The sequence below is a fragment of the Spinacia oleracea genome, chromosome 4, assembly GCF_020520425.1.
Source record: "Spinacia oleracea cultivar Varoflay chromosome 4, BTI_SOV_V1, whole genome shotgun sequence".
Lineage (NCBI taxonomy): Eukaryota > Viridiplantae > Streptophyta > Magnoliopsida > Caryophyllales > Amaranthaceae > Spinacia > Spinacia oleracea.
This window is the reverse complement of record NC_079490.1, coordinates 157,949,996-157,969,142: the sequence shown is the minus strand read 5'-3', so window position 1 is coordinate 157,969,142 and position 19,147 is coordinate 157,949,996. Positions and strand designations below refer to the sequence as shown.

General features: G+C 40.4%; 2 protein-coding genes across 3 annotated transcripts in view; both read left to right on the top strand.

Annotated features, from left to right (window-relative positions):
• The first annotated feature begins 897 nt into the window (after nucleotides 1-897).
• On the top strand, nucleotides 898-2,559 carry LOC130472075 (uncharacterized). Its single transcript, XM_056842498.1, has one exon. It carries the CDS (start codon nucleotides 898-900, stop codon nucleotides 2,557-2,559), a length of 1,662 nt encoding a protein of 553 aa, XP_056698476.1.
• A 2,030-nt stretch (nucleotides 2,560-4,589) lies between these two features.
• Nucleotides 4,590-19,147, top strand: part of LOC130460139 (uncharacterized) — a 30,440-nt gene continuing 15,882 nt past the window's right edge. Inside the window, exons 1-7 of one of the 2 annotated variants that reach the window (XM_056827826.1) lie at nucleotides 4,590-4,861; nucleotides 5,867-6,983; nucleotides 7,072-7,316; nucleotides 7,435-7,638; nucleotides 8,894-8,986; nucleotides 9,098-9,214; nucleotides 9,304-9,624. In XM_056827826.1, coding sequence (XP_056683804.1) covers nucleotides 6,419-6,983; nucleotides 7,072-7,316; nucleotides 7,435-7,638; nucleotides 8,894-8,986; nucleotides 9,098-9,214; nucleotides 9,304-9,624 — 1,545 coding nt within the window. In that variant the 5' untranslated portion in view covers nucleotides 4,590-4,861; nucleotides 5,867-6,418. Of the gene's footprint in view, nucleotides 4,862-5,543; nucleotides 6,984-7,071; nucleotides 7,317-7,434; nucleotides 7,639-8,893; nucleotides 8,987-9,097; nucleotides 9,215-9,303; nucleotides 9,841-19,147 lie in introns of those variants that run through there. The other variant, XM_056827825.1, reaches the window with a different exon arrangement.

The window sequence follows — 19,147 nt, the reverse complement described above, 5'->3', positions numbered from 1 at the left end:
TGTGGGCTCTGTCAAGGTGACCCGGTGACTATTTAATTGGCATGCCTGCCATTTCAATACTTTGGCTTGCTTGTGAACATAACGATGCTTAAATCTCAACTTGATATTTTTTTGTTTTACTCATCCAAATATACGTTCTTCTGATTGAGCTTCTCCTTATCTCTTCCGTATTTTGAACTTCTGCAGATTCGTACTTTATTGCAATTCGGAGGATATACTCTTGTGAGAAATGAAGTAGAATTAAAGTACCATGCTTGTCTGTTTTGAGTTGCTGCTTTTACAATGTCTTTCTGCTGATGTTTTGCTCCGGTGTTGTTTTCCTGATTTCTTGTGTGCCTGTTCTTTTTCTAATTTTAGTCTTTTTGCCTGTTCAGGTTCTTTCTGCCTTTTCTGTTCTGATTGTAGTCTTTCTGCATGTTCTTGTTTTGATTGTAGTTTTTTTGCCCATTCTTGTTCTGGCTGTAGTTTGTTTTTCTGCATGTTCTAGGTCTGATTGTAATGTTTTTGCTATAATAGTTCGTGAAGAGAGATACCTGTGTGCATCATTAGATTAAACCTTGAGCGCACTAACGTATTTCAGAGAAAGAATACCAATTTAAAACCAACAATGAGATTCCGTTAATCATCGTGGCAGTTTCCTATCAGCTAATACAACTTAATATACTACCTTAAAGAATCTAGCAATCGGAAACTTCACCAGATTTTTGAATTCCACTTGACTTTTTATCTATTTTCTTTACTTGTTTCTTTTCTATTATTATTATTATACAAGTCTCAATTATTTGTGGGCGTATGTCTCTATAGTTACTGTCATTCCTTTTAGACATGTTAAAATTATATTCCAATGTTTTTAATCTCTCAATTTGTGTATGTTTAACTTTTCATAAAGGAGACAAAATGAGTAGTTGGACCAACTTCTTACAATCTAGTAATGAGTATGAGAAAGGTATGGAGGATTATTTAGATAAAGCGTTTTCTACTCAAGCAATTGGTGATCAGATTACTTGCCCGTGTAAGGTGTGTTATCACCGCTTTTGGCATCGTAGAGAGACAGTATTCAATCATTTGATTGTAAACGGGATCGAGCCTGGCACTGAAGGATGGCATTGTTATGAAAAGGGTATGTCATCGACATCAAATACAAAGAGGAATGTTGAAGATAATACATCAGACATGTATGATGATATTGAACGTTTTATATATGATGTTCATAGAGACGTGGCAGAAAGGTATGAAGAGGTTGGAGATGAGCCCAATGATGAGGCTAAGAAGTTCTATAAGTTAGTTGAAGATGGAAAACAAGAGCTATATCCTGGCTGCAAAAAAATTTCAAAGCTATCATTTCTCATTCATTTTTACCTTTTGAAGTGTATTCATGGGTTAACTAATGTATCAACTTCAGATATTTTGGATTTTATCCGAGAAGTGTTACCAGATGCATCCAAAGTGCCTAACTCTTTTAATGAGGCAAAGAAATTGATAAAAGATCTGGGTCTTCATTATGACAAGATTGATGCATGTCGTAATGATTGTATGTTGTATTGGAAGGAGCATGAAGCTGCGACGTCTTGCCATGTTTGTCATGCTTCAAGGTGGAAAGAAACACAGACTGAAAACCAAGATGATATTAGCAATCAGCCATCTAAGAAAGTGCATAATGTCCCTGCAAAAGTTCTTTGGCATTTTCCTCTTAAACCAAGGCTTCAAAGATTGTACATGTGTTCAGAAACAACAGAGCTATTGAAGTGGCATGATGAAGAAAGAGATAAAGATAAGTTATTGAGGCATCCGGCTGATGGTGAGGCGTGGAAAGAGTTTGATCTAAAGTACCCAAATTTTGCTAAAGAAGCACGTAATGTTCGTTTGGGGCTTGCAAGTGACGGATTTAATCCATTTCGAACTATGAGCACACAACATAGTACATGGCCTGTTGTTCTAATTAATTACAACTTACCACCATGGTTGTGTATGAAGCCAGAATTCTTGATGTTGTCTCTCCTTATTCCCGGGCCCACCTCTCCTGGGAAGGACATTGATGTCTACCTTCAACCATTGGTTCAAGAACTTAAAGATCTGTGGGAGTATGGGTTGGACACCTATGACACGAAGAAGAGACAAACATTCAAGATGCATGCAGCTTTACCATCAACGACCAGTGACTTTCCAGGTTATGCTATGTTATCTGGTTGGAGCACCAAAGGGAAGTTTGCATGCCCCTATTGTCACTACGAGACTGATCATCATCACTTGAATAATAGTAATAAGTCTTTCTACTGTGCTCATCGTCGATGGTTAGATGAAAATAATCCTTGGCGGCATGATATGAAGTCTTTTAACGGAGAAAAGGACGAGAGGACAACTCCAAATCCTTTAACAGGGACTCAAATTTCAAGCTTGTTAGAAATTTGGGAAAACAAGTTTGGAAAGTTACAAACAAAAAAGAAATATCCAGATTGTCCATGGACAAAGTCCTCTATCTTCCACACTTTGCCATATTGGAAAGATTGCGGGTGTCGCCATCATTTGGATGTCATGCACATAGAAAAAAAATATATGTGATAGTGTGCTGGGAACTTTGTTAGACATACCTGGAAAGTCAAAAGATCATCATAAGGATCGATTAGATCTGCAAGAAATGGGTATAAGGGAAGAACTACATCCTTTAGATACAGATGACGAGCGGTATGTTTTGCTGCCCAAAGCATCATTCTCAATGACGAAGGAAGAAAAAAACATTTTTTGTAGTGTTCTGAAGAAGGCAAAGCTGCCACAAGGTTGTGCATCAAATATTGCAAGGTGTGTGCAAGTGAAGGAGGGAAAAATATTAGGGTACAAGAGTCATGATGCTCATATAATAATGCAACACTTGCTTCCGGCAGCAATTAGGAAAACTTTACCAAAGCATGTTGCATTACCTCTTATTAGATTGAGTGGCTTTTTTAAAGAAATATGCAAGAGAGTCATCAATCCAAAAGATTTGGATCGCCTTCAAGCTGAAATTGTTGAGACTCTTTGTGAACTTGAAAGAATATTTCCACCATCTTTTTTTGACATCATGGTCCACTTGCCGATTCATTTGGTTGATGAAATAAAGCATGGTGGACCAGTGTGTGATTGGTGGATGTACCCTATAGAAAGATACCTCGGAAAGCTGAAATCGTATGTTAAAAACCGATGTCGCCCTAAGGCTTCAATAGCAGAAGGTTAGTTGGCTGAAGAGTGCTTGATATTCTGTTCTAGGAATTTGCATACTGGTGCAAAGAAGCGATCTAAGTGGTTTAACACAAGTAAGGAGAAAACTGATGAAATTGACGAAGAGTCACCTTTATTCCCTAAGGCAGGTTATCCTCTTGGGAGGAAGAAGAAAGGGAAGTCATACAGTCTTGATTCAAACACAATGGCTCTAGCACATCGTTATGTGTTGTTTAATTCTCAAGATGACCAAGTTGAAAATTACAATAAGTGAGTAATATTTTGAATATCTGGTTCATTATGTTTAAATTTATATTGTTTTATTCCCATTCTTATATGGTTAATACTATGCAGGGAACATGAAGAGTTTGTAAAAAAGAAGTCTAGAGACAGGCGAAAAAGAAGGTGGAAAGAGGCACAAGAGCATAGCAATGAATTCATGGTTTGGTTTAGGGAAAAGGTGGAGCTGAATAATGTCCCTGGTCATATCAAATGGCTATCAATAGGTCCTTCTAGTATTGCAAGGAGGTACACCGGATATTTTTGCAATGGATATAAGTTCTACACAAGAGATCATGATGAAAAGTGTAAAACTCAAAATAGTGGAGTCTCTTTGACAGCTTTGACTCCAAGCTTCGCGAGTAGCAAGGATCACAATCCCGTTCTTGGTAATGTCACATATTATGGGATTGTAAAATCGATAATTGAGATAGATTATTGGAGTGCATTTAGTGTTGTGTTGTTCGAGTGTGATTGGTTCAATGTGGATGTAGACGATTATGGACTAACTCGTGTGAACTTCAAGAAATTGTGTTCTAAAGATGATCCTTTTGTCTTGGCATCACAAGTGCATCAAGTGTTCTATACTCAAGATGGCCTTGAAGAAGATTGGCATTATGTGAACCGAAATTTACCAAGAGACTTTTTTTTATGCCGAGGGGAAATCTGAAAACACGTATATGAATGAAGTTCGTGAACCCGCGAAGGATGTAATTCCGGCTACATATCATGATGAACACTGAAATTGGAACATAGAAGGTGCTTATGACAGAGTTGAGGTGCCTACAAACACTGAAATGGGGGATGATAGTCTCGAAAATGGTTTCGATATAGATGACACAGATTGGGATTGGATGGAATCATCAAAGTGACATACCTGGAGCGTTTAATTAGAATAATTATCCTTGATTTGAACTTATTTTTTGCATTTGACGAACTATCATTGAAGTGTTTTATTTTCGTATTTGATCTTGTTGTGTTATGATTTTTTAAGGCAAATTTCTACCATTGACAGAAACTGAGACATAGCAGGGATGTAGTTTTGAATCTTTGATGCATCTGTCTCACAGGCTATTAGTGGCGATTCGCAAAACCCTTATGTTAGTCTAGTCATGGAATTCATCTGATTTCAATTTCTAGGGTTCTGTCACTACGGAGTCCTACCTGCTGTTTGTTTTTTGTCTGTATGAATTCATCTTTCTCTCTTCTATTTTGATTCTGTTGTGGGCTCTGCCAAGGTGACCTGGTGATTCCTTGCATTTGGCATCAATATATGTTCTTCTCATTGAGCTTCTCCTAAACTCTTCCGTATGTTTGAACTTCTGCAGTTTCGAGGTGTGTGGTATCCAGGTGCTCGGGCAGCAGGGCGAGTTGCGGCGGCGTCACTGAGGTAAATTTCTCCTACTGACAGAATTTGAAAATGATTATATGAGAAATTCTGAGGTAAATTTCTCCTACTGACATAATTTCTCCTACTGACAGTATACTTAAGTGATTACTGTTGAATTGAATTTCAGAATATGAGTTGTTTTCTGCTTTGGATCTTTCTGACAATTGAATTTCAGAATATGAGTTGTTTTCTACTTTGGTCTGATGTGTCATTACATAATGAACTATGTCACTTAGAAATGAAAATGAAAATCTGAAAATTGCTACAGGTGAACAAAAATGAAAAAAGAGAGTAAGTTACCAGAAAATAAGTTAATAAGAAAATTTTTTGTACAGAACTAGAGGTTCTGAATTAATAAACTTTAGAACAAGGAATTTCGTTCTGAAATATATCTGTCTTTCGTGCTTTCGTGCATCCATTTGCTTGAGCAGTCCAATGCATTGGTTCACTTTCATGCAACCTCACTCACCAGACTTTTGTAGGAACTATGATTTATATACTTCGTACATAATTTCCTTAGAAATAAAACCATTAATGAGACTTGACCATTAACTAGAAGCTAGTTTTATGTGCTTCTATATAGATTTTTTGAGCCACTCTCTAACACTGTAACGTTGAACCTGCATTAAATTAGATCTTGGTATGTCATCGATTCACTGTTACTACCTTGTTCATATTTTGTACCGTAATCTTAGAGGATATAGTTCACTGCTTGCTTCGAATCTGAGCTTTTGATGTAATTTGCCCATTGTTTCTTCTCGACCAGTAGCAAGGCCATATGATATGCTTTCAGCTCACCCATAAGGGCTGTTTGCAGCCTGCGTCTTAACCCATAACTTGTTCTCCATAGTCCATTGGAGTCCCTGGATATACCTGCTACGTACACCCCATAATCATCACAGCTTTCAGCTCTTGAATCTTTTCTGGTTGTTGCTACTTATTTTATTTTTTTGTTTTATAGGAATAACGTTTGTTTTTTACATGTTCTTTAATATTTTTTTGTAGGAGTCGAGGTCAAGATGTCAGATTATGAAAGCCTAAGGATCAAGAGGATAGAAGATAATAGATTGAAAATGAAGGAATTGAGGGTTAAATCGATGGCTTACCAAGTAAGTCAAATGGTGAAGAGCTCAAAACAAGCGAAGAGGAGTAAGATGCAATCACATAAGGTGGTTAAAGATAGTGACGGGTACATACCTGGTTTAGAGGGTGAACTAAATCACTCAAGTGAAGAGGATAACAATGAGATTCGGGCAAGGAGTGTAAACCTGAGGTCTGGCTCTAAAAAGGTAAATGGTTCCTTTATGAAATGACATTTCTGAATTTTAAATTAGTTAACTATTCATCTGAAAAGTTTGATAATTTTAAGCATAAATATTTTTAGGTTTCGGCAACGAGAGGGAGAAGTCCCACTAAGATGAAAGAGACTTTGGAAATCCCTTCCACACCAATGGCAGATCTCGTGAAGAAGCGTCATGCAAACACCCAAAAGCAACATTTAGGGAAGGAGGTACGAGGGACAGATTCTGCACAAAAAAACAACCTGGATTGGATTTGATGGCACAACAACAAATGGTTGCAACACAAGTCAATCGCCAGCAAGTTAGAGAATCTATACAGTCCAAGCGGATTGAAGGCTCATCAGCATCTGAAAGTTCTCAAGTGAGATTAGTTAAGTCTGCTGCCCAGAATAAGTTGCTCCAAAGTCAACCAGAAAAAGAGGATGAGCTTGGTGTCCAATCAAAGAAGGGGCAAAGTAAAACAATGGTCGCTCCCGGTTCACTCAGTGCTTATATGCAAATGAAAGCGACGTTGAGAGGAAAAGAGTTGAGAGCGAAGAAAAGTGATGTATTACTACGAGAACATGTTGGCAAACTTAAAACCATTCACACTTATGAAAATCAAGTGGCTAGTTCAACAGTGATAGTAGGGAGTTGTTCACGAACACAACCATTGGGACATGGCTTAGAGGAAGAATATGAGGATCATATGAGCTCAGATGAATGTGATATGGATGCAGAAGATGCTGAGTTTGGTTTAGAATTGAATATTCATGCTAATGACCAGCTGGATATGCAAATTGAACCACAAATCCGCCAAGAGCTAGAAAGTGAAAGAATTGGTAATGATTCACTATGTTGTTAACCTTAAGCTTTATATGTATACTGTCATATATGTTTTTATTAACCTCTTTGTCGACCATTGTGTAGCTCCTTCAACAAGCAAGCGAACTAGAGGACAAACTATGTGCAAAGATGTTCATGAATGGACATTAAATGATCGCAAGCCTATCATTCTTAACGAAATGGGGAAGCCTATTGGTCCGAATAAGAAGACTTTAGATAAATTTTCAAGATTTTTAGGGACTTTGGCTCGTAATTCTTCTCTTGCACCATCGAACAAGCTAAATTGGCCGAATGTTCCAGATAAGGACAACATTTGGAGTTACGTGAAGGTAAGACCCCAGGCCCCAACATTAACTTACAACTTAATTTCTAAATGGCAACCAATTTTTTTTCCTGGCACACCTACCTATTAAACTCCTATTGTCTCACTTTATAATGCATACACAGAAGAAGTACATCATCTCTGAAGAAGGGAAAGATCATGTGTTGTCATCAGTTGGAAAGCTTTGGCGTAAATATAAATGCAGTGTAAAGGCAAATCACTTCACTCCATACAATAATAACGCTGATAGGTGGGAAAGTGCTCGTGATACAATTCCAGATTCGCATTTCAAGGATTTGTTAGAATTCTGGAACTTGGACCAAATTCAGGTATTTGTTCAATCTTAGACCCCTGACCTTTCTGATGCTAACAGCCTGTTTACATGGAACGTTTCAATATAACATTTAACCAGCCCACCTTAATGTGTAACAACCAACCATAAGAGTGAATATAGCTAGTCAGCAAATTGGGGGGGGGGGGGGATTAACTCATTAAAATGAAAAATACACCATTTAAGAAATACATGTTTCCCTAGATACAAAAGACTAAGGCCCATAGGTAGAAGTCTGTAGACATGAGCTCCAAGCAGACAACAACAACAGGAGCTAGCTCCAAGCAGTTTCATTGCCAGAAAAAGAGTTGGCTAAACTCACCATTCATTTCTAAATTCGCAATAGCACCAGCAGCAACTCGAGGACTCATCCTCGGAGCTTCGAATAATATTCAGCAAGGAATTCCTTAGAATTGTTACTTAATTGTTAGACACATGTAGAAAGTAATCTCAAGAGAACTAAACTTGTAGCTATGAGCAACACCGTATTACAGTTAAAACAACTCTTATGTATCAGTTATTAGAGTACGCATTCACGATAAACCTTTAAGGAAGACCACATCATCTTTCTCAAATTCACAGCCCTGGGAACAGAATTCTTAGAAGTAACACTAGATTAAATCCAATGGAATTATATATGCAAGGCCAAATTGTTCAATTATTAACAACAACAAAGATCAGGATTAAATGTACAAGTATAATGTACTGCAGATTTACATTTGGTAAGACAAATTCATTAGGAAGGGCAATTAGATAGAAATTGAATTCAGGTTAAACTTTACTGAAATCAGGTTTATCCCATAACCAGATGATTCACAAGCCTCACTGCAAACAAGTTTTTACATCCGACATGTAAAACTGAATTTTGACAGTTGGACCAAGCATGTAGGATGATCATACAAAATGATCCTAGTGCTAGACTTTGAAGATGTACTCTAGGAGATATTAACAGTTCAAAGAGTCGATATTAGAAGTCAGTACGTGATTACTAACACAAAGTAATATTCTATAGTTAACATTAACATTATCCTAAGGACTCTAAAACTTCATACAATAAAGGCTTTCTCATGAATCGATGTCCAGCAACAAGCAAATGATTCACACCTTCTCTAAAGTTTAAACACAGTAGAGCAATACAGGGCCAACAATCCATCCTTGTTAAATAATTATGCACTACTATTTTGAAATTGAAGTATCATCTCGCAATGCATAATGTGTAAGTAGTTACCATTTAGTTTGTACTTAACATACAGGAAGAAAGCCAAAAGAAAAGGGAAAGCAATATCAACCAAAGAGAAAGGCACACTATGGGGCCAACGAGCTTTGTGAGGAGACAATATGAATTGGTAAATAATTATGCACTACTAAATCCCTTTTAATCTTGAAATCCATTTTTTTTCTCTGACAAAGAGTAACATTTTTCTATTTTGTTCTTCTTTGGATGTGTGAATTTCTAGCAACAACAAGATGTTGAGAAGAAGCCACCATCTCATGCACGTTTATACAAAGAAACTCGGAAAAGGAAAGTGGGAAAAGAATATAAAACACCTTACGAGACTATTCAAAGTAACATTGTAAGTTCAATATGCCCCTTCCTGTATTTAGGATATGCGAATCCATCTTAAAATGGCCTGGTGGTTATATAATGCCAATTTTATTATAGGATAAGATGGAGGAAGTCCAAAGGCAAAGACAAATTGATGGAGATGGTGCATTTTTTGAAGTAATGAACCTGGAGAACTCGGGAAAACATAAGCAATTAGGAAGGTGTTCAAAAGTAAAAGGCAAGAGTAAAAAAGCTTCAGTGGGTGGTGTAATCATACCTGATGAATATATACAACCATATAAGGATCAAATTGTGAAAGATACCGTAGCAGAAGTACTAAAGATGTTCAAGCAACAACTTCCTCCTGAATCGTTTGCTCATGTGATGTCATCTTTTCCAGAGAGTCCTAGAGTAACAGAAGACCAAGAGCATGACCAGGTGAATTATTCTTATATCTTTTACTTAAACATTGTTCATAATCGATTTAGCTGTTGTGGAAAGTGTTAGCTCATGGGATTCTTCATTCTTTTTCTGTTGCTTTGCTCCAGCGATGAGTCTTAATAGTTAGAATGAGAATATATTTTTGAGTAACATTCATCTTTTCTTGTAACTAGTGCGCTGTAATTGCCCCCCTTCAATCCGAAAATTTTGGTGCATGCACAATCTTTTTCTCCTTAACAGTTTAAGAATGATGTCTTACAATGAATCCTTATCTTGCCTAAATCAGATGAAATACAAGGACGTATTGTTTTGTAGACACCTACTTTTGTCCCCATTCCCGAAAGGGAAGGTTCGATGATGAAAACATAAATCTCCACTTGACAACGCATCTCCTATAAAATAACGAATCTCAATCACCCTTCTCGTTTCACCCGAAACCTGCTATTTATGGAAACCTGCTAAAAATAGTAACTGCCGTAAAGGGTAGCTTCAAAAGTGGCAAGTCATAAAAGATAGAAACCTGTCAGAATTAGGTGTTGCACTCCAACATAAATCCTAAATGAGATAGAAAACTGCGAGAATCCTATTCCTAATATGATTCGGAAATAAGAGTTACGTATTAATTAAAATCCTAACGAGCCTAGAGTTCGTAACGGGCCCAGACGCATTCCGTCATAAAATTAATACGCACTAAAAGACTCGATTAAGTCTCATACACTACGGATTCTAAGAGTCCGAATCTGACAAAGAAACGGCCCAAACAGCAATTTCAACGCCCAGCCATGGGCGCTGAAATTGCCTGGATCCTATTTTCAACGCCCAGAGCTGGGCGCCGAAATCTTTGACGCCCAGCCCTGGGCGCTGAAAATACCTGGTACGTGTTTTTTTCCTAATTCCTCGTGGATTAGAGTTCTACAGTTCTATCTTTCCACGAACTCTTTTATATAAATAGGGCCTTAAGTTCGACGTGAAAAGACAACAACACGCAATTATATTTCTGAGTATTGACTCTAAAACCCCTAAGCCTAAGCCTCACGCTGCAAAACTGATCACGCGTTCTGTCGCAATCGATCCATAAATCGAACAGAACGTATCCTATCCCATAATTTGAGATTCGTTAAATAAAAGGAGAAATAGCAAAGTCAAAGTGGTTAGTTTTCTGAGAACCGTGACGCACCTCTCAAGGGTGCGTCGTAATGTGTCCCTTTTTCCATGGTTTAATTGCTTTCCTCGCCCTTTTATGAACTGTTAAACTTACTAAATCTGATTGTTCGATCACGCTTAATAAATATGATATTTTTGGGAAATTGGATTATCATGTTAGGTCCCTTAAAACAATCTAAATCAGATAATCGCGCTCGATCTAGTACTATATGTTGCATAAAATCAAATCAGATTAGTTTAATAGTTAACGCATGTCCCTTCAATTATTTATGCTGAGCTAGTAAGGATATCCTGCCTCTGGAGTTATCGAAGAGCGAGTACTCCTCTCGGTAGTTACAGTCCCCCGAACCCTCAATCTCTACCCTGCGGGTGTACGTTGAGCGATCCCCACCACCAGGGATCACAAGGGAACCTACGGCCGTCGTGGTCAAACATAATTGCACTCCCTGAATGGCGACTCCTATATTACTAGTCAATTGGGTGTAAACTCACAGGAAATCCAATTACACTTGATTTGACAAAAACAAGCGTCACACCCACGAGGGACGAGGTCACGCATTAGCCTCGTGCTTTTTCGACCCCCTCACAGTGGCGACTCCACTAGGGATAGTGAAGGAAATACTTGTGCTTGTAGGTAATCAAAATAGCCGAAAGGTGAAACGATCCTACCCCGCGTTTATTTCCCGATCAAGTTGGGACGACCTGAAAATCAGCATATTAATGTGAACGGGCAGAACCGCATAATGATCTTGGCTCCCTCAGGGAGTTTGGACTAAGGATACCCATCGTCAATCGGGGGGTGCATACGCTTCGAATGTTGTCCACTCGGCACTTTCGCTAGTAGTACACCCGTCCCAAACCCAATCGCTCGCCCACTAGGTCCCTCTCGCCTGCATGCCCCCTTGGCTTGCACTTGCGGGTTGGCCTCTTGGGCGAAATTCGTCTGTTGAAGACACTACCTCGACCGGGGCATGTGTTGGATCTACGATAGAAGCAGTACCAAGCCAGGCGCAAATAACTACCCATAGAAGCCTATCATAAACTACATGACATATTATTATTGCCTCACGATGGAATGTTAGTTATGTGTAGCGAAATATATGATTGTGTGTGACAAACTATCCTAGAAAAACCAACGACCTTAAAAATTGCCCAAAAATTCATAAACCAATTTGCCAAAGAGTTATACCGAAATACGTGTTCCGCAAACCCGAACTATCGCCACAAAAATAAGCGACGCTCGGGATGGCCTGTAACGAATCCCACAAACGCTGCACAACGTGTAAAGGACGTTATTAGGCAAGCACGCAAAATCGAAGTCGCATAAACAAAAAGTGGACGCAAACAGAAAACGAGAACCAGCCAGGGACGCATTTTCAACGCCCCTGGCTGGGCGCCGAAATTTCTCACGCCCATAGCTGGGCGCTGAAGTTGCTGCCTGGCCTTTTGGTCAGGCACAGCAGCCTCGGTGCCCACGCATGAAGAAAATACGTAGCAAAAAAAAAAACTTTTCGTGATTTTTTTTTGCTACGAGGGCGTATGAAATAGCACTCGATTCTAAAAGCGACTTATATAAAAAAATAAATAACTCTTTGTGTCGTTGTTAGGCCTCCTACGACGACAATGCTCGGCATCAAAATCGAACATGCTAATAATTATGAATGTCACATGGGCAAAGTATTCAAAAATAATGTTCAAATGAAGTTTTTAAGGAAAAATAATGTTCGAATAAAAAGTAAATCCGAGTCTAGACTAGGCTATGCCAAAGTACAATCTAAATCCTAAGTCTTAGTTGTCTTATCCATAGAATCGGTCCTAATGCTTGGTGTCGTTCTGCAAGTCAAAAGGTTAAACCATATTGAGTCTCCCTTCCTAACATTTAAATCAATAATCACCCATATGTAATTGTCATCCCTTGCTAAGAGTCTACGGCCTCAATACTCTCTCTCACCCATAAAAAGAATATGTTATGTATTTGCAAAATGGAAACGGTCACATTCTGAAAATCATTCCCGCATAGTCGCACAACCCCCAAAGTGAACCTAAGGTGTCAATACCATTGGCAAAGAAAAAATTAATGGCCTCAAGGCTTATAATCACATTGGGTCACGACTATCATAGTCCTCTCGAGTCACTCGCTCCTTGAAATACTACTAAGTACGGACTAAAAGATATTCCATGAATGCAACATGACCAACCATGAAAATACCCAAATCGGCATACCATAAGGCTACCATTGGGGTAAAGCAATACACACTAAGAGGGAAGCCGCACTAATGATTCTAGTCTTGCAAAAATAAAAATTCGATCTCCCCAACTAACTACCTTGCCAACATTAAGCAAAATGGCGCATAACAAATGAACACCCTAGGGTTAAAATCTAAAGTGTCAACCAATGGAAGTTATGGTCCAATTAGCCTAAGTCTGAGAGTCGCTTGGTCAAGTATTATAGGCTTATGCCACGTCCTTATTTTGAGTCTAGGCCACCTCCTTATATTCCTACACGGGTAATAATCAGAAAGATTAATGAAAGTTCGAGTCTAAATCACAACTTCCAATTAAATCCCAGAAACTGGAATCTGAAAAGAAGCAAAAAAAGTTATTTTCGATGCAATTCTTTCGTTAAATTTCAATAAGGTAAAAACAACATTTTGAATCTACGCTATTTGCACATTTTAAGAAACGACTAAATACTCTTGCAAAGTAAGACAAAATTAAAGGTCCACCCTAGGCCAACTAAAATTAAAGGTCCACTATAGGCCTACCAAACGAGGCTCACTCAGTCTCGCCTCGTGACTCAAAGACCACAACCATCTACCTTTTAGCCCAAACCAAAAAAAATTGATTGAATGATGTATGTTGGGGAGTGTAGACACCTACTTTTGTCCCCATTCCCGCAAGGGAAAGGTTCGATGATGAAAACGTAAATCTCCACTTGACAACGCATCTCCTTAAAATAAACGAATCTCGATTCCCCTTTTCATTTCATCCGAAACCTGCTATTTATAGAAACCTGCTAAAAATAGTAACTGCCGTAAAAGGTAGCTTCTAAAAGTGGCAAATCATAAAAGATAGAAACCTGTCAGAATTAGGTGTTGCATTTCAACATAAATCCTAAATGAGATAGAAAACTGCGAGAATCCTATTCCTAATATGATTCGGAAATAAGAGTTACGTATTAATTAAAATCCTAACGAGCCTAGAGTTCGTAACGGGCCCAGACGCATTCCGTCATAAAATTGATACGCGCTAAAAGACTCGAATTAATCTCAAACTCTACGGATTTCAGGAATCCGAATCTGACTAAAGAAAGCAGCCCAGATCCTATTTTCAACGCCTGGCTCTGGGCGCTGAAAATACCTGGGTACGTGTTTTTTCCTAATTCTTTGTGGATTAGAACTCCACAATTCTATCTTTCCACGAACTCTTCCCTATAAATAGCCCCCTAAATTCGACGTGAAAGAACACAACAACACCCAATTATATTCTGAGTATTGACTCCAACCCTTAGCCTAAGCCTCTCGCTGCGAAATTGTTCACGCGTTCTGTCGCAATCGATCCATAAATCGAACAGAACGTATCCTGTCCCATAATTGAGATTCGTTAAATAAAAAGGAGAAATAGCAAAGTCAAAGTGGTTAGTTTTCTGAGAACCGTGACCCACCTCTCAAGGGTGCGTCGTAATGTGTCCCTTTTCGATGATTTAACTGCTTTCCTTGCCCTTTTTATGAACTGTTAAACTAACCTAATCTGATTGTTCTATCACGCCTAACAAATATAATATTTTGGGAAATCGGATTATCATGCTAGGTCCCTTAATGCTATTTAAATCAGATAATCACGATCGAATTAGTATTATATGTTGCATATTGCTAAAATCAACTCAGATTAGTTTAATAGTCAACGCATGTCCCTTCAATTATTTATGCTGAGCTAGTAAGGATATCCTGCCTCTGGAGTTATCGACGAGCGAAGTACTCCTCTCGGTAGTTACAGTCCCCCGAACCCTCAATCTCTACCTTGCGGGTGTATATTGAGAGATCCCCACACCAGGGATCACAAGGGAACCTACGGCTGTCGTGGTGAAACATAATTGCACTCCCTTTATGTCACGATAACCGGGTTTTGTCAGTTTTTCTCATTGTCGTTAAAAACTGAATGGCGACTCCTATATTACTAGTCAATTGGGTGTATACTCACAGGAAATCCAATTACACTTGATTTGACAAAAACAAGCGTCACACCCACGAGGGACGAGGTCACGCATTAGCCTCGTGCTTTTTCGACCCCCTCACAGTGGCGACTCCACTAGGGATAGTGAAGGAAATACTCGTGCTTGTAGGTAATCAAAATAGCCGAAGGGTGAAACGATCCTACCCCGCGTTTATTTCCCCATCAAGTTGGGACGACCTGAAAATCAGCATATTAATGTGAACGGACAGAACATCATAACGAATCTCGGCTCCCTCGGGAGTTGGGACTAAGGATACCTTTTTTCGCCAATAGGGGGGTGCATACGCCGCGCATGTTTCCCACTCGGTACTTGTGCAGGTAGTACACCTATCCCGAACCCAATCGCTCGCCCATTAGGTCCCTCTCGCCTGCATGCCCCCTTGGCTTGCACTTGCGGGTTGGCCTCTTGGGCGAAATTCGTCTGTTGAAGACACTACCTCGACCGGGGCATGTGTTGGATCTACGATAGAAGCGGTACCAAGCCACGCGCAAATAAACTACCCATAGAAGCCTATCATAAACTACGTGGCATATTTAATTTTCAAATCCGTGTTTGTAATGTAGTTTTGTGTAGCGAAATATGTGATTGTGTGTGACAAACTATCCTAGAAAACCAACGACCTTAAAAACTGCCCAAACATTCATAGACTAATTTGCCAAAGAGTTATACCGAAACACGTGTTCCGCAAACCCGAATGATCGCCACAAAATAAGCGACGCTCGGGATGGCCTGTAACGAATCCCACAAACGCTGTTACGCGTAAAGGACGTTATTAGGCAAGCACGCAAGTCGAAGTCGCATAAACAGAAGACAGAAAACGAGAACCAGCCAGGGACGAATTTTCAACGCCCCTGGCTGGGCGCCAAAATTTCTCACGCCCCTCGCTGGGCGCTGAAGTTGCTGCTTGGCCTTCTGGTCAGGCGCAGCAGCCTCGGTGCCCGCGCGAAAGGAAAATACGTAGCGCAAAAAATGTTCATAAAAAAGAATTGCTACGAGGGCATAAGAAAAGCGCTCGATTTCAAAAGCGACTCGCAAAAAAATTAATAACTCTTTGTGTCGTTGTTAGGCCTCCTACGACGGCAATACCCGGCACCAAAATCGAACGTGCTGATAAATATGAATGGCACACGGGCAAGTGTTTCGAAAATCCAAAGAATGACTAAAATAAAAAAAAAAACCAAAAAGTGTACCGACAAAAGAAAAAGTGAAAAACCAATTTAGAGAGTCGAAGTCTAGACTAAGTAATGCTTTAAAGTTTGGGAACCTAAAACTTTAGCTTATCTTATGCCTAGGACCGGTCCTGCCACTTGGTGCCGATCAGGGAATCAACGGTTAGCGCGTCTCGAAGATACATCACCAACACCAGGTTTAGTAGCTCCAAGCTCCGTCTGTCGTCCCTCATTTCAAGGATCCCCGCTTCCCCAATCTCGATTCGCACCTTCAAACATGTCCATCGAAGATTTGCGAGACCAGATGGTCCAAATGACCCAACTTATGGGCCAGCTGAAAATGGAAAATGAAGCTTTAGCGGCTGCGCAAGCCAAAAATGACCTCGAAAACGAGAAGAGGATTGAAAAAATGGTCCTACAGCAAACCATGGGGAGAAAATACTTCTCCCTCGATCCTAAACCTTTTCCTGGCAAATTACCAGAAAAGTTCAGTTCATCTGACTTACCAAAGTTCAAGGCCACGGACAACCCCCGTGATCATCTACTGAGCTTTGTGAATACCATGAACTTGAAAGGCGTGGACAAGACCATGTACTTACCTGCCTTTCCTTTGTCCTTGGAACCTGTGCCGCTCAAATGGTACTATCACCAGGACCCTAAGCTCTTCCCCACTTGGGAAGACTTTGTCAATGTCTTCATCAAGCAATACTCGTCGAACATGGATTTCCAAGTCACCATGCGCGAGCTGGAAGTTCTCTTCCAAAAGAAAAATGAGGGTTTCACAACCTACTTTTCTAGATGGAGGGACCAGGCGGCCAAGCTAATCAATAGGCCTCCCGAAACAGAAGTGGTCCAAAAATTCATTGACAACCTGGACCCGGCTTACAGACAACACCTTAGTTACCTGGGACTCGACACTTTCAAAAGAGTTTATGATGTGGGAATAAAGATCGAGGACGACCTCGCCAAAACCATACAGAGCAAACCCACATATAAGACCAAAACCTATAATCGGGGTAACACATCCCAAGCCCAAGAAGTCCATGCTGTAGAAGAGGCTCCCGCCCGAAGAAACCCTGTAAGATGGGTCCGAGACCAAAAGTTTGCCTCACTCGGGTCAACTTTGGTACAAGCCTTTGAAAGACTAACCAATCAAGGAAAGTTGAGACCTATAGGCCCCACCCATGACCCTCCTGTCAAAAACAAATATTGGGTCGAAGGTACTTACTGCAAATTCCATCAAGGAAATGGGCATGACACTGAAAACTTCTGGAGTCTAAAACATACGATCCAGGACATGATAGAGGATGAAGTGATACCTCTCCCTAACGTTGGCAAACCCAACAACAACAAGAGCCCACTCGGCTCTTGTCACATCTCTCTCGACTAACCAGAGAATTTCGACCCCACGGTGTATATTACACCTCAAGGTGCACCACTCGCTGTGGTCCCTATGGATCGAATCGAGAGGGAAGTGTGCGGTGTGTGGAACGATGATGCTGAAGATATTTACCTATCTCAAGTCTCGGGCCAGGACTTCTTCACTGAAACTTGGCCCGGGTATGCTCTCATTGACACCACCCCTCAGGAGCCCGAGGTCGACAACCTCACCCGATCCGGAAGAATATACCAATCGGATATTCACCCACCTCCTATGACCGCCGTCCCGGTTAGGAAAACATCTGAGAATGGACGGCACGCTACCGTCGCGAAAGTCATTGAAAATCCTCTCCTGAAACAACTAAAAAGAACCAAGGCAGAGATTACGATCTGGGATCTTATGTGTACTTCAAAGGAACATCGCGAAAAGCTTATTCGCTCACTTGACCTCATCTCCGTACCTACAGATATCACACCTGACTCATTGGTTAGCCATGTCACGAGAGATGCTGGGGAAAAGGCCATAGTTTTCACTGATAAAGACTTACCCAAAGAGGGGGGTGCTCACAATAAAGCCCTTTACCTAGTGGTTGGATGCAAAGGACAAAACATCCCCCTAGCGCTCGTAGATAATGGTTCAGCGGTTAATGTCTTCCCATTGCGAACCGCCCATTGCTTGGGGCTAGGAAGCGATGACTTCCAAACCTCCACGCAAGGGGTACGAGCTTATGATAACTCCCGAAGGCCTGTATTGGGAAAAATCAACCTTACCATACAAACCGGGCCTGTGGAACGCACCACGGAGTTTCAAATAATCGACATCAAGCCCACTTTCAACCTCCTCTTGGGGCGACCTTGGCTCCATGACTTAGGAGGTGTGGCTTCTACCTTGCACCAAATGGTTAAACTTAACCATAACGGGGTAATACTAGAAATCCGCGCCCCTCCTCTCGACGTCAGTTGTACTATGGTTGGAACGGCCGAAACTGCAGACGACCTTTATGGGTTTCAAATGGAAGAAACAATCCAGTTCATTGAAGATTATGATCCAGCATTCCTAGACCCGCATGTATCCCGAGTCATCCCTAGAATGCTGTTAGCTCAAGGCTATTTTCCAGGAACCCCATTGGGCATAAGGAAGAAGGAATGCACATTCCATCCTTTTCCCGACAAATCTACTCCCTTTGGCTTAGGTTATGAACCAACGGAGGAAGATATTGCTGACCGCCTATCTAGGCTACGCCTTAACAAAACCAAACAAACAACCCTCCTTCCCCCATATCAAAGGACCCTTAACGGGATGTTCGTTAGGGAAGGAGAAGAACACCCATGCTGTGATTTCCCTGAACCCTTCGTTCAGGATGGCTTGCTAAAACCCGGATTTGAAATTTTCCATGACTGCCACACCTTGAATGAGGCACCCCACCTCGCCAAGGCTAAAACAGCTGAAATATTGGACAACCAGGCTCTATGGACATTATTTAACGAATCGAGGCCTATGGAGGACGAGACTGTGATGACTACCCTAGCTTTACAAGATGAAGGTTTCGATCCAACCCGGTTAATCTCTCCT